Raw genomic sequence first — 22500 nt, 5'->3', positions numbered from 1 at the left:
AACACAGCTGCTAGAGTCCGGATCATATCTCATATATCTAATATCACAATACGTCATCTCAAATCTAGATATGAGCATGTGCACGAACAAATCTGGGTTATTCCAACTCAAACTGGGTAAAATATGAACCCAAACTGAATGAGGTCCTTAAAATTGCATTAAACAAATGAACCCAGCAGTTGGTGTTGTCTATATCAGGGGTGTCTAAACTCAATCCTGGAGGGTCGGTGTCCTGCATAGCTCCAACTTCCTTTAACACACCTGCCTGGAAGTTTCCAGTAAACCAAGTAAGAGCTTGATCAGCTGGATCAGGTGTGTTTGATTGGGGTTGGAACTAAAATATGCAGGACAGCGGCTCTCCAGGACCGGGTTTGGACACCCCTGGTCTATAACGTAGCCAAAATTGGTTTGAAATAACAATTTTTTAGATTGTGTGTGTGTGTGTGTTTCAGGTAAACGTAGACTTTGTTTGCTTATTCTATAACATGTGTGTGTGTGTGTGTGTGTGTGTTGTTGTCAGCTGCGTGTGTAAACCAGCGTCCTGAGCTCTTCGGCTGTGCAGTAATGGAGGTCGGTGTTATGGACATGCTCAAGTTCCACAAATTCACCATCGGTCACGCCTGGACCACAGACTACGGCTGCTCGGATGACCCGGAGCAGTTTCAGTGGCTCATCAAGTAAAGCTGATGTCTTATTATCACTACCACCACTGAAGGAGTGTGTGCGTTTAACCAACCACGGCAGTCAAAAGTGAAGAAAATGATAAAAAAAAAAAAGGATTCTGTTCATCAAGGCTGCATTTATAAAATGAAAAAAAGTTAAATATTATAAAAATTTTGAATAACTGCTTCCTTATGAAATTATTACTCCAGTTATTATTATTACCAATATTATTAATAATAATAACAACAACAATAATAATGATAATAATAATATTAATAATAACAATACTACTACTAATAATAATATTAATAATAATTATAACAATAATGATGATGATAATAATAATAAAAATAAAATAATAACAATAATGATGATGATAATAATGATAATAATTATAATAATACTAATAATAATTATAACAATAATGATAATGATAATAATAATAATAATAAAAATAATAACAATAATTATGATGATAATAATAATGATAATAATAATAAAAATAATAATAATAAAAACAATAATGATGATGATTATAATGATAATAATAATACTAATAATAATTATAACAATAATGATGATGATAATAATAATAATAATAATAATAATAATAATAACAATAATGATGATGATAATAATGATAATAATAATACTAATAATAATAATAATAACAATAATGATGATGATAATAATGATAATAATAATACTAATAATAATTATAACAATAATGATAATGATGATAATAATTATGATAATAATAATAATAATAATAAAATAATAACAATAATGATGATAATAATGAAAATAAAAATAATACTAATACTAATAATAATAACAAAATGATAATAATTATGATAATAATTATGATAATAATAATAATAATAATAATAATAATAATAATAATAATAATAATAATAATAATAATAATATTAGAGGGATTTCTGAAGGATCATATGACTGAAGACTGAAGTAATGGAAATTCATCAGTAAAATCACTGGAATAAATTATTCAAATAAATTATAAACTACTTCTGATCAGTTATTCTGTAGTGCAATAACATTTTACAAGTTCACAATGTATTTCTGATTAAATAAATGCAGCATTGGTTAGCAGGAGAAGCTTTTTTTAAAGCATTGAAAAATCCTACTGACCCCAAACTTTTGACTGGTGGTGTGTGTGTGTGTGTGTGTGTGTGTGTGTGTGTGTAGTGTCTGGGTCATTTTTGAGTCGTAAGTCAACATAAAGGTTATGAGTGAGAAACTGTAATAACCTTAGTGACATGTTGTGTTGCCAGGTATTCTCCTCTGCACAATCTCCCGCAGTGCAACGGGCCGGTGTTTCCCGCTCTGCTGCTGCTGACGGCGGATCATGATGACCGCGTGGTTCCTCTACACACACTCAAATACGTGGCGACCGTCCAGCACACTGTGGGCCGAAATCCAGCCCAAAAACAACCTCTGCTGGTGCGCGTGGACACCAAGAGCGGACACGGAGCCGGAAAACCCACCGCTAAAGCCATCCTGGAGGACACACACATCTTCTCCTTCATCGCACACACTCTGGGGCTCCAATGGAGAGATTGAGACACACACACACACCAGAGAAAGACGAGCAAACATGGTGACACTTTACACTGTAGGAGGTATCCCTAAATGAGCAGCGGTAGCACTTCACAATAAGGTTCTATGGTTAATGTGTGTTAATGTATTTACTAAGAGGAGCAGATATTGAGCAATTCTCTATTACAGCATTTGTTGTTAGTTGCTCACGGTGCATTAAGTAATGTTGACATGCATGAGGTTGGAGGTTATTAATGCATCAGTAAATGTTGAACGATGGTTAATAAATGCTGTATGAGAACTGTTCTGTATTAGTTCATGATAGTAAACACATTAACTAGTATTAGCTAATGAAAGCTTATTGTGAACTGTGACCGCAGCACTTGGACATGTTTGCTGATTGGTGATTATTATTGTCTCCTGTTTATTTCTGCTTCTGAATTGCATTATGGGATCTCGAGCTTTCTTCACTACAACTTTTAGAAAGTACATAAGTCAGGTGTATTTATATAGCGCACATATCGTGCATTACTATACACCTAAAACACATCGCCATCACTTGGATGATGCTCCGGCAGCCACAGGACAACGGCACCAGTGCTTCACCACACATCAGCTATAGGCACACCTGACAGCATTTGTCCCTGAAAGTCTTGGATGGGTTAAGTTTGGGGGTGAGGTGTCTGAATAACACTGTTGAGAACCGGGTATTGTGAACTGTGGTGTTAGTAACTGTACGATGAAGCGTGTTTCGGGCGGCTGCTGTGATCAGATCCATGAAGATGGTTGTGTGTTGGGTTCGGTGTGCATGGGGAATGTACCAAAAAGCTGAGGAGCAGGGGGTGGGGGTGGAATTCCGGGAGTTTTCCGGGAGACAAAACAATATGGGAGACGGGTCTGAAATACAGGTGTGGTGGAGAGACAGTGATGGAGTCAATTCAGTTGATGGGGATAATTGGGAGGCCATGATGGGTAAGTGCTGATGGAGGGAGGGTTACACCCCTACTCTTTACCAGAAGAGCCATGGGATTATTAATGAGCACAGAGAGTCAGGAGCTCGGTTTAATGTCTCACTGACAGTTCCCTTCACTTTACTGGGGCACGCAGGTTGAGCGCCCCCTGCTGGCCTCACTAACACCACTGCCAACAGCAGCCTAGCGTTCCCATGTGGTCTCCCATCCAGACACTGACCAGGCTCAGCCCTGCTCAGCTTCAGTGAGGGGCATGCTCTTATGCTCTTAGGCTGCAGGGTGACATTTTAGACTTGAAAAGTATTTAAAAAGTGACTTTCTTAAACATTTTGAATAGTTTAAAGTGATATATTGTCTTGTTGGAGTTTGCATGTTCTCCCTGTGTTGTCGTTGGTTTCCTCCGGGTGCTCCGGTTTCCCCCACAGTCCAAACACATGCGCTATAGAGGGAGTTGATCAACTAAACTGGCCGTAGTGTATGAGTGTGTGTAAATGAGTGTGTATGGGTGTTTCCCAATACTGGGTTGCAGCTGGAAGGGCATCCGCTGTGTAAAACACATGCTGGAATAGTTGGTGGTTCATTCCGCTGTGTCGAGCTCTGATAAATAAGGGACTAAGCTGAAGGAAAACGATTGAATGTTGTGTTGTAAATTACGCCACAGAAACCTTGTAATAAACTGCAGCACATGTTCTGCTGTCTTACAGACCTGTTTCTCCAGATATTATTTCTTATTCATTATATTATTATTTCAAACCACTAAAATGTCAATGAAAGACACTTTATTAAACTGAAGAGTTGAATTTTCAGCATCAGAAGTGGACAGTGCAGAGATCAACATCCCATAATGCAGTTCAGACTGTAAATAAACACAAAACAATACAGAAACTGTTCATTAATTTATAGATTGGTTAATTAATGTATGACTCATAAAGAATGTTGGCTTGTTGCTCACACACTAGTCATTAATTAATGATTTGGCTCTTCTTGTGTTATACATTAAGCATTAATTAATGCATATTAGTGCACCCAAAGTGTAGTGTTACCAAAAAAAATTATAATAAATAAGACGATCAGATTTTCCAAACGTGTGCTACTAATATTCTTTCCTTTATTAAACGTAAAGAAAAATCTACTGAAGAATGTTTTTGTTTCTGCTATTGGTGTCAGATTGTTTAGCATTCTTCAGATGATCTCCATTTGTGTTCGACAGAAGAAACAAACTCATGAATGTTTACCAGCACTTGAGCATGAATAAACGGAGGGTTTATTTTTCATTATTTTTGGTGAACTGTCCCTTTAAGATGTTTGACTTTATGCAGATTTCAGGGCGTGCACATTAATCAGTGCATTGAAGGTAATTAATTGACCATTTTTGATGTTTACCTCTGTTAAAGTACGGGTTTTGATATAATAAATGATTCATTTTGGATTCATCTGACTTGCAATTCCTCTATCAAACACCAAGAGGCAGCAAAGGATTACAAACCCACTATCACAGTTTACTGTAGCTTAAACAATTCAGTTCAATTCAGGCTTATCTGTATAGTGCTTTTTACAATAATTACTATATTAAAGCAGCTTTAAAAAGGTGCATATCACTGCATTACAATCAGATTAAGTTACAATCAAATATAAGTTATTATATACAGACATAGTTAACCTGCAATTTTATTGCACAAATTTATTACTCTCAAGTAATCAGACCTACAGAAATAAAGTTTAACACACCAGTTATATTTATGAGATGCTTTATTAGCACTCTAGTTTTAATACAAATAGCCAACCATAATTTAAACAAATAATACTAAATATGTAAAATCATGGCTACTTTAACAAGCTAAATAATCTGCCAATAACCTAGTCTTCACTTTGAAATGATGTTTAGCTGACCCCATCGTCAGATTATTTTGCTTGTTTTAATTAAAAACTTGGCGACGCGGTGGCGCAGTAGGTATTGCTGTCGCTTCACAGCATGCACAAACCAGTGCTGTTGCTGGTTTGAGTCTCGGCTGGGTCAGTTGGCGTTTCTGTGTGGAGTTTGCATGTTCTCCCCATGTTGGCGTGGGTTTCCTCCGGGTGCCCCAGTTTCCCCCACAGTCCAAACACATGCGGGACAGGTGAATTTGGTAAGCTAAATTGTCTGTGGTGTAGCTGGAAGGGTATCCGCTGTGTAAAACAAGTCCTGGATAAGTTGGCGGTTCATTCCGCTGTGGTGACCCCAGATTAATAAAGGAACTAAGCTGAAAATAAAAGCTAGTCCAAATATCTAAGAATTCTGAAATGAAGAAGCTTTTTCTAGACTATCAGAAAATGTATAATATATAATAATATATAATAATGAGCCAAAATGAAGAGAGTTCAAATTAAAACAAGCCAAATATTATGACAACGGGGGAAGAAAAACTCACTTCATTTTGACTCATTATGAAATGTTTATTCAAAGCAAAAACAAGATTATTTTACTAAAACTATTGACAGATGATTTTGCTTGTTTTAAATAAAAACTCACTTCATTTTGACTCATTAGTTTAAAAAATGACAATTTCAGGGTTAGTTTTTTTTTTTTTGCTTGTCTAGAAAATGCTTCTTGATTTCCAAATTTGTAGATTTTTGGACAAGAAACGAGACAAAAACTACATTTTTATGTGCATGATTAACATATTCAGGAGTAACTGTAATTACAGCCTCGTCCATCCCATAATAATTACAGCGAGAGTAAGCATGTGCTCTTCATCACTGTTGTGCTCTTGAAATCTCACTGGGATGCAGCAGATCGACCTACATTTGGTTAAAGGTGCAGAGGTGAAATGAAGAATCCGGACTCTGTGTGGTCACTCAAAGTTTAATCTGAGCTTGACCAAAACCTGAGAGTTAATCAGATGAAGCCTTATGAACTTCAGCTGTGACCATTAAAGCACTCTCTACATTTAGAGGACAGACCGTGCAAAATCCAGTGGTCTGGTTTATAAATGCTGCTTATGTAGAAAATGAGGGTAGACGTGTAGGTACTGGACTTCCCATGCAAAAAACTACATTAATAGGAGCACTGAAATATTAATGTCATTTGAAGCACTTTAATCATCATATGAGTCATAATCATTAAAAAATAAATATATATTCTGGCACACATTCACTTCTAGGAACGTCTCAAGGCAAAGCTTTATAAATGATATGCCAGATCTGACCAATGGAGAGCTTCAAATCTGAGTGATCGTCTCTTATCTAGATTAACTAGAAAGAAATACTAGACAACTTTATATGTCTAAATGTGCTGGTGCATGGATGCCATCCATCTTCTTTCCACTCAAGGGTCATCCTTAGATGATATGCTATGCAAAATACCTCCGAGAAATGCAAAGAGCAATGGTCTGTGAACTGAGCAGTACTCCATAATATATTATGCTCTGAGTATTTCAGAAACTGCTGATCTACTGGAATTTTCACGCACAACCATCTCTAGGGTTTACAGAGAATGCTCCGACACAGAGGAAATATCCAGTGAGCGGCAGTTCTGTGAGCGCAAATGCCTTGTTAATGAGGCCAGAGGTCAGAGGAGAATGGCCAGACTGGTTCCAGCTGATAGAAAGGCAACAGTAACTCAAATAAGCACTCGTTACAACCGAGCTCTGCAGAAGAGCATCTCTAAACACACAACACGTCCAACCTTGAGGCGGATGGGCTACAGCAGCAGAAGAGCACACCGGGTGCCGCTCCTGTCAGCTAAGAACAGGAAACTGAGGCTACAATTCACACAGACTCACCAAAACTGGACAATAGAAGATTGGAGAAACGTTGCTGCTCTGATGAGTCTCCATTTCTGCTGCATCATTCAGATGCTCGGCTCAGACAACATGAAAGCATGGATCATCCTGCCTTGTATCAGCGGTTCAGGCTGGTGGTGGTGGTGTAATGGTGTGGGGGAGATTTTCTTTGGGTCCATTAGTACCAATTGAGCATCAACGCCACAGCCTACCTGAGTATTGCTGCTGACCATGTCCATCCCTTTATGAGCACAGTGTCTCCATCTTCTGATGGCTACTTCCAGCAGGATAACGCAGCATGTCATAAAGCTCAATCATCTCAGACTGGTTTCTTGAACATGACGATGAGTTCACTGTACTCAAATGGCCTCCACAGTCACCAGAGCTCAATCCAATAGAGCAGCTTTGGGATGTGGTGGAACGGGAGATTGGCATCATGGATGTGCAGCCGACAAATCTGCAGCAACTGTGTGATGCTATCATGACAACATGGAGCAAAATCTCTTGTTGGACCTATGAAGGATTAAGGCAGTTCTGAAGGCAAAAGGGGGTCTGACCCGGTACTAGTCAGGTGTACCTAATAAAGTGTATATATAAATATCAAGAATATATAGCTGCCTCATAGGAGAACACATCTTTAAGCACACAATATCTCATTATTACGCCAAAACATTATATTTATGACTTAAATTTATGACAACTGAATAGAAAAACAATATTAAAGCATGATCAGAGTGACCAGAAGAAATAAAAGCAGAATGTGAGATTAAATAATAATAAGATCCCTCAAAGACGGTCATGTGTCGCCCCCTGCAGGTGTATAGGTGTAACACACACACACACACAGTGCAACATCTGGAGAAGGGAAGTCATTTATGTGTGTATACACCCAAAAACACAGACAGAACAACAGCAGTTTGTTTTCTACACGTCAATCAGGTTTAAACATAATAATGGAGAGTGTTTAGTGTTTGAGCCTCCTGCAGTTCATCACGCTTCACTTTAAAGCCACTAAAAGCCCATCGAGAACTCCAGAACACACTGCTCATCTGCTGCTCTCATGTGACCCTGTTCTCCACACACACACACACACACACACACACACACACACACACACACACACACACACACACACACACACACACACACACACACACACACACACACACACACACTCGACGTCTCCATCTGCAGTCACTGACCTGAGCTCTAGAGGTGTGTTTCTCCCTCAGAGAGTCTGGATCAGGCCTCGCTCCTCTTTGTTTGTTCACACTTGCTCCCGATCCGGATTAATCTCACAAATCCCATTTGAGGAGCTGCCTGGATCAAACTGTGGTGTGAGGAAACTTTCTCCTTCACACCGGCTTAAAGGTGGAGCCTTTTAATCTGAAAAATGTGTAAACACTTCACACACACACACACACACACACACACACACACACACACACACACACACACACACACACACGCACACACCATTTCATTTCTCATATACACCCTCTCACACACACTCTCTCAAACACACTTTCATCTCTCATACACTCACACAGTCTCTCTCACACACTCACAAACACACACAGTCTCTCAGACATGGACACACACACACACTCATGCAGACACACACTGCAGCTGAAGCTGGCTTCTGCTGATGAAACTTGGTCGCCACAGCGGAATGAACCGCCAACTTATCCAGCATATATTTTACACAGCGGATGCCCTTCCAGCTGCAACCCATCACTGGGTAACACCCATACACACACATTATGGCCAGTGTAGTTGATCAGTTCCCCTATAGCGCATGTGTTTGGACTGTGGGGGAAACCGGAGCACCCGGAGGAAACCCACGCCAACATGCAACATGCAAACTCCACACACAAACACCAACTGAACCAGCCGAGGCTCAAACCAGCGACCTTCTTGCTGTTTGTCGAGAGCGCTACCCACTTGGGCACCCCTCAAACACACACACACATTGTAAAATACACTTACACACACTCTGCTGGAACTGTCAGTATTAACTGGTGTATTCTCTCCCACACAGCGCTGGTCTTCCTCCATCAGTCCTCCGTTCTGATCTCTAATGCTGTATTCAAACACAGTGAATGATCAGCGCCATAAAGCATCCACTACAGCTCACACACCTCCACATCTGAACAATGACATAAAACAGCAGGAAACACCTCAGAACATCAATTATTAACACACTTTCTGCCATCACTCTGTCGTCCTCACGCTAAAACGGTTTACAGTGGCATGAAAGAACATCAGTTATTAAAAGAAACCTCCTGATACACATGCAGAACAAAGAGCACCTTGCTGGCGTCCTGCTGTTCCTCCGAGGGCTGAAATGTGACGTTGATTCCACATGATTAAAATAGAAACTCATGAATTCAGGCTTGGGGAAAACGTCGGAAAGCAAACACAATGAGTCCACAGTACCTGTATTGTATTTTTTTAATAACATGTTTCAATATTGCAACAGCCATCTGCTTCTCTAACAGGTAGAAATCATGAAAAACTCCAACAGAAAGTCGAGAAATAAACCCAAAACAAAAGGAGGACTTGATTATTCTCTTCGCTACTCGCTTAATTCAAACAATAGTCATTTGAACACAGTGAGAAGATCTCATTCAGCACATTATCAGCATCGTTATTCAAACAAATTATAAAAATAGATTGCATTTTCAAATACATATTTACAGTATCAAACAGATACAATGCAAAGGGGACTCGAGTCTTGTTGGGTAAAGGGCTGTTGAACAGTACGGTACAGTACAGCATCTCGTCCTCCTGTAGAGATTATTCATCGGGTTATGCCAGATATGATACGGCTGTAAGAATAATAATGAGGAATATGCATCTTTGTATGTAGTATTACTAAATTACCAAACACTTCAGCTGCTCACATCCTACAAATCAAGAAGCTAATAGGTGAAGACAAATAAAGATCCAGTCGCTTGTACTATATGTATTTGTTGTTCATGTGGTTTGCACCAAGCTGTGTGTGTGTGTGTGTGTGTGTGTGTGTGTGTGTGTGTGCTGAATTAGGGTTTCTCTCAATACTGCTTCCAAGTCCAACCAAATCTTGTTCACACACTCACATCACACACACTTGCACGCACACAGAAAGAAAATGAAATTCAATAACACTAGAACATTCTTGTTCAGGAACAACCACTTCTGCTGTACAAACCCCAACATCAAGTCCTACAAACCTCCCGGAATATCAGACAACTGCCTGCGCGGTGTGTAATTAAAGTATGCAGGTGTGTGACTGTATTTGTGTGTACACATTCACTCACTCACTCACTCACTCACTCACTCACTCACTCACTCACTCACTCACTTACTCACTAACCCAAACCAATCACTCACTCACCCAACCAAACAAACAAACAAGTGTTTACTCACATACTCACTCAGCCACTCACTCACCGAGTCATTCACTCACCACCTCAACTATCCAATATCTTATTCACACAGCCAAACAATGACTTCATCATTCACTCACTCACTCACTCACTCAAATCACTCATTTATTCATTCACTCAATCATCTACTCACTCACCCACCCAAACCAAACACTCAAACAAATCACTTAATCATCTACTTATTAATTTATTTACTCACTCACTCATACCAACCATTCATTCATCAACTCACTCAATAATTCACTCGCCCAATAACTCACTCACCCACCCACCCTCCCAAACCACTCACTCACTCACTCACTCATTCACAACAAATAGATCATTCAATCATCTACTCACTTACTCATACCAATCACTCACTCGCTCTCATTTACTCACTCAATCATTCTTTCAATCACCCAATAACTCATTCACCCACCCAAAGCAACCACTCACTCACTCACTCACTCAAACAAATAATTCAATCATCTACACTCAATCAATCATCTACTCACTCACCCATTTACCCACTCAATCATTCACTCAATCATTCACCCAATAACTCACTGACCCACCCAAAGCAACCACTCACTCACTCACTCACTCACACAAATCATTCAATCATCTACACTCAACCACTCACTCACTCACTCACTCACTCACTCAAACAAATCATTCAATCATCTACACTGAATCAATCATCTACTCACTCACCCATTTACCCACTCAATCATTCACTTACCCACCCACCCCAACCAATCACTCATTTACTCAAACAAACCACTCTATCATCTACTCATTTAATCCTCTACTCACTCACTCACTCACTTATCTACTCTCCCAAAATAAAGAAATCTCACTCACTCACTCTCTCACTCACTCCTTCACTCAAACAAATCACTTAATCATCTACTCATTCAATTATCTGCTCACTGACTCATACCAATCAATCTCATTTACTCACTCATTCACTCACTCACCCACCCAAACCAACCTCTTATCCACTCACTCAAATCACTCAATCATCTACTCACTCCCATTTACTCACTCAATCATTTACTCACTCACCCAAGGACTTACTCACCCACCCAATCCAACCACTAATTCACTCCCACAAATCACTCACTCATCTACTCGCTCACTCACTCACTCACTCACTCACTCACTCAAACAAACCACCCAATCATCTACTCACTCATTCACTAACTCAATCAATCATTTACTCAATCATCTACTCACTCAATCATTCACTCACCCAGTAAGTTTAACAACAGCTCTACTCACTAACTAATTCAGCCATACCAATCACTCACTCACTCACTCACCCACACCAATCCCTCATTTACGCAAATAACTCAATCACCCAAATAAATCACTCACTCACTCACTCACTCACTCACTCAATCATCTACTCTTTCACACATGCACTAATTCAATCATCTACTCACTCACTCACCCAAATCAATCACTAACTTTACTCACTCAATCACTTATTTACTCACTCAATAACTCATCACCCACCTAAACCAATTACTCATTCATTCACTCAATCATCTACTCACTCACTCACTCACTCACTCACTCACTCACTCACTCACTCACTCACAACAAATAACCCAATCATCTACTCACTCATTCATTAGCTCAATCAATCATTTACTCAATCATCTACTCACTCAATCATTCACTCACCCAGTAAGTTTAACAACAGCTCTACTCACTAATTAATTCAGCCATACCAATCACTCACTCACTCACTCACTCACCCACCCACACCAATCACTCATTTATGCAAATAACTCAATCACCCAAATAAATCACTCACTCACTCACTCACTCACTCACTCACTCACTCACTCACTCTTTCACACATGCACTAATTCAGTCATCTACTCACTCACTCACCCAAATCAATCACTAATTTAACTCACTCAATCACTTATTTACTCACTCAATAACTCTTATTACCCACCTAAACCAATTACTCATTCATTCACTCAATCATCTACTCACTCACTCACTCACTCACTCACTCACTCACTCACTCCCTCACTCACTCGCTCACTCACTCATTCATTCATTCATTCATTCATTCATTCATTCATTCATTCACTCATTCACTCATTCATTCATTCATTCATTCATTCATTCATTCATTCACAAAGTGCAGGCAAATCAACCACAAGCCAAATCCAGGAACATTTGAAGAAAAGCATTGAGATCAGTGCTGAAACAGAACATCTCAGCAATCAAAAACACTGATAATCACAATCTGTAGACGCATAAATAAATCTCTAATAATAAATATGATACACGCTTCTGTAGGTAAATCAGTGCAAAAGAGTAGAAGATCATTACAGATGTCTGAAAAACACCAAATAAACAGGGAAACCAGGTCCAGAAATGAGAGAAGATCCAACAGAAACAAAAGCAGACGGAGGTCAAATGAAGAAGACACAGAAGAAGAGGGATTTACAGACGAGGTTTCTCACAGCAGAACTCAACTCATTTCCTGAAGACGCTGCCCGATCTCCTCCATCTGATGCAAAGCAGGAGTTTCTCAGTCTGGATGAAGATCTGGACCACTGCTTAAATCCTAATGAAAGATGCTGTCGTGGAAGAAATCAGCACGCAGGGTTATTCTGGAGGAGTTTATTCTCAATCATCCCCTTTTGTGGAAGAAGAGACCAGCGTTCACCCATAGAGAAGATGCACTGCGGCAAAGCTTCTCTCATTTAGAGTTTATGTCCTGTTTCTAGTCCAAATATCTGAACATTCTGAAATCAAGAAGCATTTTCTGGACAAGCAATACATCTAGTCTTGATTAAGAAATAAAGAGTAAAAATTAAGTGAGTTTTTCATTAAAACAAGCAAAATAATCTGACAATGAGGGAATAACTTAATAAATAATCTTGTTTTTGCTTTGAAATCTGGTTATTTTATCTACCCAATGGTAGATTATTTACTTTAACTTGAAAAATCTGAAATAATGCATCAAAATTAAATGAAAAAAAAAGATAATTCTGTCAGTATTATACTCATCATTTCAAACCTTCTTTCTTCTACAGAACACAGAAGAAGAATGTTAGAAGAATGTTGGAAACCTGTAACCACTGACTTTCACAGCATTTGTTTTTCCTTCTATGAAAGTCAAAGGTTTTTAGCTGTTTTTGTAAATTTCTTCCTTTATTAAGTTAACCTAACAAATTAAAGTGTATTGAACATAAATCAGTTAATTTGTCCCCTGAATATCTCAAAAATTGAGTTGTTTCAGCTTATTTTAAATAGGTAGTTTGAACAAACAGCTCAGATTGTTTGAGCAAACAGAAGAAACTTATGTAAACAGTAAGTAAACTGTATTTTTTTTGCGTGAACTATCACTTTAAGTGAGTTTTGCCTTAAAACAAGCAAAATAATCTCCCAATGGGGTGAGAAAAATAATAAATAATCTCGTTTTTGCTTTGAAATCTGATTATTTTATTTACCCCACTGGTAGGTTATTTACCTAAACTTAAAAAAATCTGAAATAATACATCAAAATTAAAGGGATAGTCCATCCAAAAATGACAATTCTGTCATTATTTACTCATTTACTTGTTTTAAGCCTTTGAGTTTCTTTCTTCTGTTAAAGACAAAATAAGATAGTTTGAAGAATGTTGTAAACCAATAACCATTGACTTCCATAGCGTTTATTATTCCTTCAGTGAAAGTCAATGGTGTTAACTTTTTTTCTTTAAAACATCAAACTTCACAAATTTAAGTGTTTACAACAAAACAATTAAGTTGTCCACCAAATATGTCAAGGATTGTGTTGTTCCAGCTCATTTTAATTAAGTAGTTTGAACAAACAGCAATCATTTCTTTGAGTGAACAGAAGAAACTCATAGAGGTTTAAAACCACTAGAGGAGTGTAAACAGTGAGTAAAATGACATTTTTTTTGCGTGAACTACCCCTTTAAGTGAGTCTTGCCTTAAAACAAGCAAAATAACCTCCCAATGAGGTGAACAAAATAATAAATAATCTTGTTTTTCACTTGAAACCTGATTATTTTATTTACTCACTGGTAGATAATTTACTTAAACGTGAAAAATCTGAAATAATACATCAAAATTAACATATTAGTTCATCCAAAAATGACAATTCTGTCATAATTTACTCACCATTTACTTGTTTCAAACCCTTTTTATTCTATTAAACACAAAAGAAGATATTTTGAAGAATGTTGGAAACCTGTAACCAGCATTTGTTTTTCCTTCTACAGAAGTCAGTGGTTTTGTTTGCCCCATTGGCAGATTGTTTTGCTTGTTTTAAGGAAAAAATTACTAATATTTTTTGTCAGACAAAGTTTCTAGTAACCATTGACTTCCATGGTATTTGTTTTTCTGCTTCATCTTCATTAGTTTAACAACAGAAAGAAACCAACAGAGGTTAAAAAACCACTTGTGGCAGAGTAAACAGTGAGTAAATTTACATTTTTTCATGAACTACCCCTTTAAATGAGTTTTCCTTTAAAACAAGCTAAATAATCAGCCAATAGGGTGAGCAGAATAATAGTTTTCCATGTGATATGTGTTTGTGATTGACAGGATAATTGACAGCTTTGGATATAAGCGTCTACTACAGTAAACGACTAAATGTAGATTATTTTAAAGAATGTTGGAAACCTGTAACCATTGACTTCTATAGTATTTGTTGCTCCTACTCAGTGGTTACAGGTTTACAGGGTTGCCAGGTCCATGTACCTCCAGCCCAATGATAACTCAAAACCTTCCCTTAAGGAATGAAAAGCAGCCCATTGTTATTTTATAACCACCTGAGAGAGAGTAAATAGGGAGTACACAGGGATACACTGAAAAAAATGTTTCATTGGATTAACAAAATATTTTTAAAGGTAAGTGGCTGCAAAACAACTGATATGAGCTGAATTTAAACAAACATATGAAGGTGAACATTGCTAAATTTCATTTGTTTGTTTAAATTCAGCCCATATGAGTTGTTTGCAACCTCTTACCTTCAATGCATGCAAAATAATCTAACTTTCAGATTAAATTTGTGTATTTCTCTTACCCTATTGGCAGATTATTTAACATATACTTAATGAAAAACTCTCTTCATTTGGACTCATTATTTCTGAAAGCAAGACTATATTTAGTGCTGGTCTATAAAATGTTCCTGATTTGAGCATTTTGAGTTGTTTGGACTGGAAACAGGAGTAAAGCTGTAAGTAAGAAGAGCCTGTTTTGCAGTGCAGGGTTGTGTTTCTCTGTGCTGCGGCTGCGAGAGGCGCTGTCAGACCTGCACCCCGCGGCCGTGCATCTGGATCACCTGCGCTCTCAGAGTCTGAATGGCCGACAGGATCTGCTTCTGGTGCTCCAGACAGGTGATGCCCAGACTCAACACATCCCTGAAACACACACACACACACACACAGATGAAGAGCATGCACACACACACACACACACACACACACACACACACACACACACACACACACACACACACTCTAGCTATTTCCAATCCAAAGATGCACATTTTTGTAAAATAAAACAAAGCAAAATATTGGAGGTATATAGTTTTTTTTATTGTAAAATATTGCATAAAAATATTATTTGATCAAATATTTATTACAAAACATTCCAAACTAGTGCGGTATATGAATAATAATAATAAAAAAAATTCTGTATGATATTAAGAAACAGAGAAAGAACAACAATAATATTTAACAACAGCAGTAATAATGTCCACATTCTGGATTGAATTAGAATTTTAGTAAAATCATCTTCTTTTTGTTCTTCTTTATTAATTTATTTATTCGTTAATGATAATAATAATTAAATAAATTTTTTCAGTGACACTGCCTAATTTCACCAAGTCAAAAAACAATATATTATTATTATTATCTTCTTCATCATCATCATCATTATTATCATTAGTAGTATTAGTTGTATTATTATTATTATTATTATTATTATCATTATTATTAATAATTTTATTATTATTATTATAATCATCATCATTATTATTAATTTTATTATTATCATTAAAATTATTATTATTATTATTACTATTATCATCATTATTATCATCATCATCATCACTATTATTATTATTGTTATTATTATCATCATTAATAATAATTATATTATTATTATTATTATTATTATTATTAATATTATCATCATCATCCTTATTATTAGTTGCAGTAGTATCATTAGTGTTGTTATTATTATTATTATTATTATTATTATTATTATTATTATTATTATTATTATTATTATCATCATCATCATTCTTATTATTAGTTGCAGTAGTATCATTATTATTATTATTATTATTTTTATTATTACGATTATTATTATTATTATTATCATTATTAATAATAATTATATTCTTCTTCTTTTTCTTCTTCTTCTTCTTCTTATTATTCTTATTATTATTATTATTATTATCATCCTCATTATTAGTTGCGGTAGTATCATTATTATTATTATTATTACTACTACTACTACTACTATTATTATTAGTATTATTATTATTACTATTATTATCATCATTATTAACAATAATAATAATAATATTATTATTATTATCATCATCATTAATAATAATAATTATATTATTATTATTATTATTATCATTATTATTATTATTATTATCATCATCATCCTTATTATTAGTTGCAGTAGCATCATTATTATTATTATTATTACTATTATTATTATTATTGTTATTATTATTATTGTTATTATTATCATCATTATTAATAATAATTATATTATTATTATTATTATTATTATTATTATTATCATCATCATCCTTATTATTAGTTGCAGTAGTATCATTATTATTATTATTATCATCATTATTATTATTATCATTATTATTATTAATATCATCATCATCATCATCATCATTATTATTAGTAGTAGTAGTACTAGTTGTAGTAGTATCGTTATTATCAGTTGTAGTAGTATCATTATTATTATTATTATTAATATTATAATTGTGTGTGTAGTAGCCTGAACTCACTGTACGGTCATGCGGGCCACAGACTCCAGGTAACAGTATCCAGCGGCGGTGAAGTTGTCTTTATATCTGCCCATGTCTACAGCCTCCAGCCACTCGCCCACTGAGCTGAAGGACGGGAAAGAGGGAAGAGTTCGCTCGGCCAGAGATACAGACGAGCCCAGAGTCCTGCACGAACACACACACACATGCACACACACGCAAACACATACGCAAGAGTGTTGTTTACAGTAATGAAGAGTGTTGTGTACAATAATAGTGTTGTTTACAGTAAGGCTGTTGTGTACAGTAATATAGTGTTGTTTACAGTAATGAAGAGTGTTGTGTACATTGATATAGTGTAGATTACAGTGACAGTGTTGTACAGTATTGTATGACGGATGCGTTACCTGCGTCCGAGCGTGGACGAGCCGATGTTGTCTGGGCTGCGGATGCTCTTGCTGAGAGCGCTGTGGATCTGTGTGAAAGTCGGTCTCTCCGTTCTCTCCTTCTGCCAGCAGTCCAACATCAGCTGATGTAGAGACGGAGGACAGTTCAGCGGCGCCGGCAGCCGGAAACCATCCTCGATAGCCTTTATTACCTGTCCACACAACGAGGGCATAGAATTAGGTCTGGACACCCCTGATTTCCTGTTTGTAAAAGCGCAAAGGAGAATTTGGCCTGTTCTATACATGTGCTCCAGGCATGCATGTCTTTGCAATACACACACAGCTCATTGATGGGAATGAGGTCATCATGATTATTAACTATGTACACAGTGATTGGTTGAGGATGTCACATGCTTATTTATTTAATTAATCAACTAAATATGTTTTTAAATGCTTAAGTGGCCATTCAAATGTGTTTTGGCATTAATTAAAATATTTTTTCCCTGAAATGAATTTCTGAATGGAAACTAACTATTTATTTAAAAAATAAATAAATAATTAATAATAATAATAATAATATTAACAATATTAAAAATAATAACAATAAAATAATATTAATAATAACAACAACACCAATAATAATAACAAAAATAACAACAACAACAATAATAATAACAATATTAATAATAACGACAGCAACAACACCAATAATAATAACAAAAATAGTAATAATAATAACAAAAAATATAATAATAATAATAATAGTAGTAACAATATTAATAATAACAATAATAATAATAAATATTAATAGTAACAATAATAATATTAATAATAATAATAATAATAATAATAATAATAATAATAAAAACAATAAAAATACAATTAATAATAATAACAACAACAACAACAACACCTATAATAATAACAACAGCAACAACACCAATAATAACAAAATATTAATAATAATAATAATAATAATAATAATAATAATAATAATAATATTTATAACAACAACAAAAGCAATACAAAATAATAATGATAAAAATATTAACAATAATAATAAAAACAACAATAACAGTAAAATAATAATAATAATAATAAATAAATAACAATAAAATTATTATAATAATAAAGTCATCAATAAAAAAGTAAATAAATAAATAAATAAATAAATCAAGCAAAAAGTGGATTTTTTAAAAATTACATTAATCATTTCGAAACATATATGCTGTTTTATTTAAGTGATGCAGCTTCTCTGCATGTTTACAGTCCACATTATTATTAGTGTGGTCCTGGAGTGTGTGTCGTCCTTCAGCCGGGGTTTATTTCAGAGCCAGTAAAAGAGGACAAACACACAGGCGGAGACACTTCTGAGAGGCATTGGTCACGCAGCTGAAGTGGTCTTCAAGTCAAAGTGCACACTTATACACACTCACACAAACACACACGTTATCTGTCCTCTCGCTTCAGCTACTTTAATATTTTCATACAAATGCAGAACTCCTCACAGTCAAATCTCCTCCTGCTGACAGGCCGAGGGGAAGGAGAGGGAAAATCTACACCACAAACAACCTAAAGGGATTTTTAGTCAGATTTAAAGCAGGAGCAGCAGTGACTGTCCACAGATCAGTGACCGTCTACAGCTGAACTCTAAAGCAGTCGCCCTCCTCGCAAATATTGACTCTTTTTTAAATTCCAAGAACAGCATTTCCTATAATGTTTTTAGCTTCTGAGGAGAGTCTTATTTTTTTTGTTTGGTCGGTTTAAAAGCAATTTATTATTAACAAATGTTTCTTAAAGGTCAGTAGTATTAGCCCCCATAAAGTTAACATGAAACGGAAGTTAAGATGGTCATTTTTTTTGCTATCATGACTTACATCCTCTTCATATGGTCCTGAAAATGTAGGACGTGCATGATTTTGTCCAATAGGCAATCAATTGAATCACTGAAATATGATTGCTAAAATCAAAATGAGGGAACATTTGGGCTCTGTCAGATTCTATCAGGGGCTCTATCAGATTCACTGATGATCCACCCTGAAGAACTGAAAGCCTTGCACCTAAAAAACTGATAACCTTGCCTTAAAGGATGGATAGTCCCACCCTTAAAGACTGATAGCCCCACCCCAAAAGAACTGATTCGCCCAAAAGGACTGACAGCCCCTCTCTAAAGGATCGATAGTCCCAGCCTAAAGAACTGATAGCTCCGCCCTAAATAACTGATAGCTCCGCCCTAAAGAACTGATAGCTCCGCCCTAAAAAACTGATAGCTCCGCCCTAAAAAACTGATAGCGCCGCCCTAAAGAACTGATAGCGCCGCCCTAAAAAACTGATAGCACCGCCCTAAAAAACTGATAGCGCCGCCCTAAAGAATTGATAGCTCCGCCCTAAAAAACTGATAGCTCCGCCCTAAATAACTGATAGCACCGCCCTTAAAAACTGATAGCTCCGCCCTAAAGGACTAATAGTCCCGTCCTAAATGACTTATAGTCCCACCCTTAAGGACTGACAGCACACCCCAAAAGAACTGATTCGCCCAAAAGGACTGACAGCCCCTCTCTAAAGGATCGATAGTCCCAGCCTAAAGAACTGATAGCTCCGCCCTAAATAACTGATAGCTCCGCCCTAAAGAACTGATAGCTCCGCCCTAAAAAACTGATAGCTCCGCCCTAAAAAACTGATAGCGCCGCCCTAAAGAACTGATAGCGCCGCCCTAAAAAACTGATAGCGCCGCCCTAAAGAATTGATAGCTCCGCCCTAAAAAACTGATAGCTCCGCCCTAAATAACTGATAGCACCGCCCTTAAAAACTGATAGCTCCGCCCTAAAAAACTGATAGCTCCGCCCCAAATAACTGATAGCTCCGCCCTAAAAAACTGATAGCTCCGCCCTAAAGAACTGATAGCTCCGCCCTAAAAAACTGATAGCTCCACCTTAAAAAATTGATAGCGCCGCCCTAAAGAATTGATAGCTCCGCCCTAAAAAACTGATAGCTCCGCCCTAAATAACTGATAGCACGGCCCTTAAAAACTGATAGCTCCGCCCTAAAAAACTGATAGCGCGCCCTAAAAAACTGATAGCGCCGCCCTAAAGAACTGATAGCGCCGCCCTAAAAAACTGATAGCACCGCCCTAAAAAACTGATAGCGCCGCTCTAAAGAATTGATAGCTCCGCCCTAAAAAACTGATAGCTCCGCCCTAAAAAACTGATAGCTCCGCCCTAAATAACTGATAGCTCCGCCCTAAATAACTGATAGCTCCGCCCTAAAGAACTGATAGCTCCGCCCTAAAGAACTGATAGCTCCGCCCTAAAGAACTGATAGCTCTGCCCTAAAAAACTGATAGCTCCGCCCTAAAAAATTGATAGCGCTGCCCTAAAGAATTGATAGCTCCGCCCTAAAAAACTGATAGCTTCGCCCTAAAGAACTGATAGCTCCGCCCTAAATAACTGATAGCTCCGCCCTAAATAACTGATAGCTCCGCCCTAAATAACTGATAGCTCCGCCCCAAATAACTGATAGCTCCGCCCTAAAAAACTGATAGCTCCGCCCTAAAGAACTGATAGCTCTGCCCTAAAAGACTGATAGCACCGCCTTAAAGATTGTAAACTCCACCCTATCATACTGATAGCCACACCCTAATGACTGGCAGCCCCGCCTTAAAGCCTGATAACTTCACCCTAATTAACTGATAGCCACACCCTAAAAAACTGATAGCCCCCAAAAAAATCTGCAGAGCTGGCGGTCCTCCAGGAACATGGTTGAGAAACACAGCTCTAAAGGAATTACATTTGACTAGGAGATTAAGAAACCCATTGCGAGGGGGATGGAAGGTTATTATATTTGATTAAAGTTTATCAGGAACTCTTGGGAAATATTTGGAAAAGACTAAAACATTTGTAATAATGACTTCAGCTGTATATAGAGGTCGATCAGCAGTGTAAATGAGGGTCAGACGTACGTCCTGGTTGCCCATGTCCCAGTAGGGCCGCTCCCCGAAGGACATCACCTCCCACATGACGATCCCGAAGCTCCAGACGTCTGACGCAGAGCTGTAGCGGCGATACTGGATCGCTTCTGGAGCCGTCCACAACACCAGACTCTTCCCTCCGTGCTGGAACACACATGCACAGAAGGACAACTGACAATCACCCTACAGCAAAGCCTACCATTACAGGAGACGGTGGGCTTTTCCACATTATGAACAAACACATTCTGTATGATTAATAAGTCTACGAGCAATATGCCCACATGTGTGTATAATCTTACAACGTGGAAACTAGATTATTTTCTACCCCATTGGCAGATTATTTAGCTTATATTAAGGTAAAACTCTTTTAATTTTGACTCATTATTTCTGAAACTGTATTTATTGCTTGTCTAAAAATGCATTTGATTTAAAAAAATCTTTAGATATTTGGGATAGAATCAAGACAAAAACCTCTACGTAAGACAAGCATTTTCGCAGTGTATGGAGTTCCCAGTGTAGCCGCCATTATGGCTCATTGTTTTGTCATAGGTCACATGACTGAAAACTACCAATATGCTGACTGTGAAGCGATGGAGAAAGACTCACGAGCGTGCTGTAAACGGCCTCGATCTTGTCGTCCTGCAGCGGTCTGAAGCCGGACACTTTGCAGACCAGACTGCTGTTGACCAGCACTTTATGAGCCGCCAGCCGCCGATGGAGGAAACCCATCTCTGTCAGATATTTCATCCCAGACGCAACTCCGCTCAGCAGAT

At 37.2% G+C, this 22500-nt stretch overlaps 2 protein-coding genes across 7 annotated transcripts in view; one reads left to right on the top strand and one right to left on the bottom strand.

Moving 5' to 3' along the window:
• The window catches only part of LOC101886774 (prolyl endopeptidase), a 23615-nt gene extending 18988 nt beyond the window's left edge, over positions 1-4627 (top strand). For both annotated transcript variants that reach the window (XM_087296085.1, XM_087296084.1), the window contains exons 14-15: positions 521-677; positions 1959-4627. In XM_087296085.1, the coding sequence (XP_087152211.1) occupies positions 521-677; positions 1959-2247 (446 nt within the window). In that variant the 3' untranslated portion in view covers positions 2248-4627. The remainder of the gene's footprint in view (positions 1-520; positions 678-1958) is intronic.
• Positions 4628-9391: 4764 nt separating this feature from the next.
• LOC100329589 (ephrin type-A receptor 7) overlaps positions 9392-22500 on the bottom strand; it is a 189254-nt gene continuing 176145 nt past the window's right edge. The window contains exons 13-20 of one of the 5 annotated variants that reach the window (XM_087293837.1): positions 22334-22500; positions 21719-21871; positions 17782-17972; positions 17396-17560; positions 12527-15770; positions 12142-12477; positions 11005-11773; positions 9392-10561 (exon numbers count right to left, since the gene is read on the bottom strand). The exon at positions 22334-22500 is cut by the window's right edge and continues 37 nt beyond it. In XM_087293837.1, the coding sequence (XP_087149963.1) occupies positions 15656-15770; positions 17396-17560; positions 17782-17972; positions 21719-21871; positions 22334-22500 (791 nt within the window). In that variant the 3' untranslated portion in view covers positions 9392-10561; positions 11005-11773; positions 12142-12477; positions 12527-15655. Of the gene's footprint in view, positions 10562-11004; positions 11774-12141; positions 12478-12526; positions 15771-17395; positions 17561-17781; positions 17973-19062; positions 19896-20222; positions 21872-22333 lie in introns of those variants that run through there. The other 4 variants (XM_087293838.1, NM_001441487.1, XM_087293839.1 and 1 more) reach the window with 4 other exon arrangements.

The sequence above is a fragment of the Danio rerio genome, chromosome 19 (assembly GCF_052040795.2).
Source record: "Danio rerio strain M-AB ecotype USA chromosome 19, GRCz13ab, whole genome shotgun sequence".
NCBI lineage: Eukaryota > Metazoa > Chordata > Actinopteri > Cypriniformes > Danionidae > Danio > Danio rerio.
This window is presented reverse-complemented; position numbering and strand designations above follow the sequence as displayed.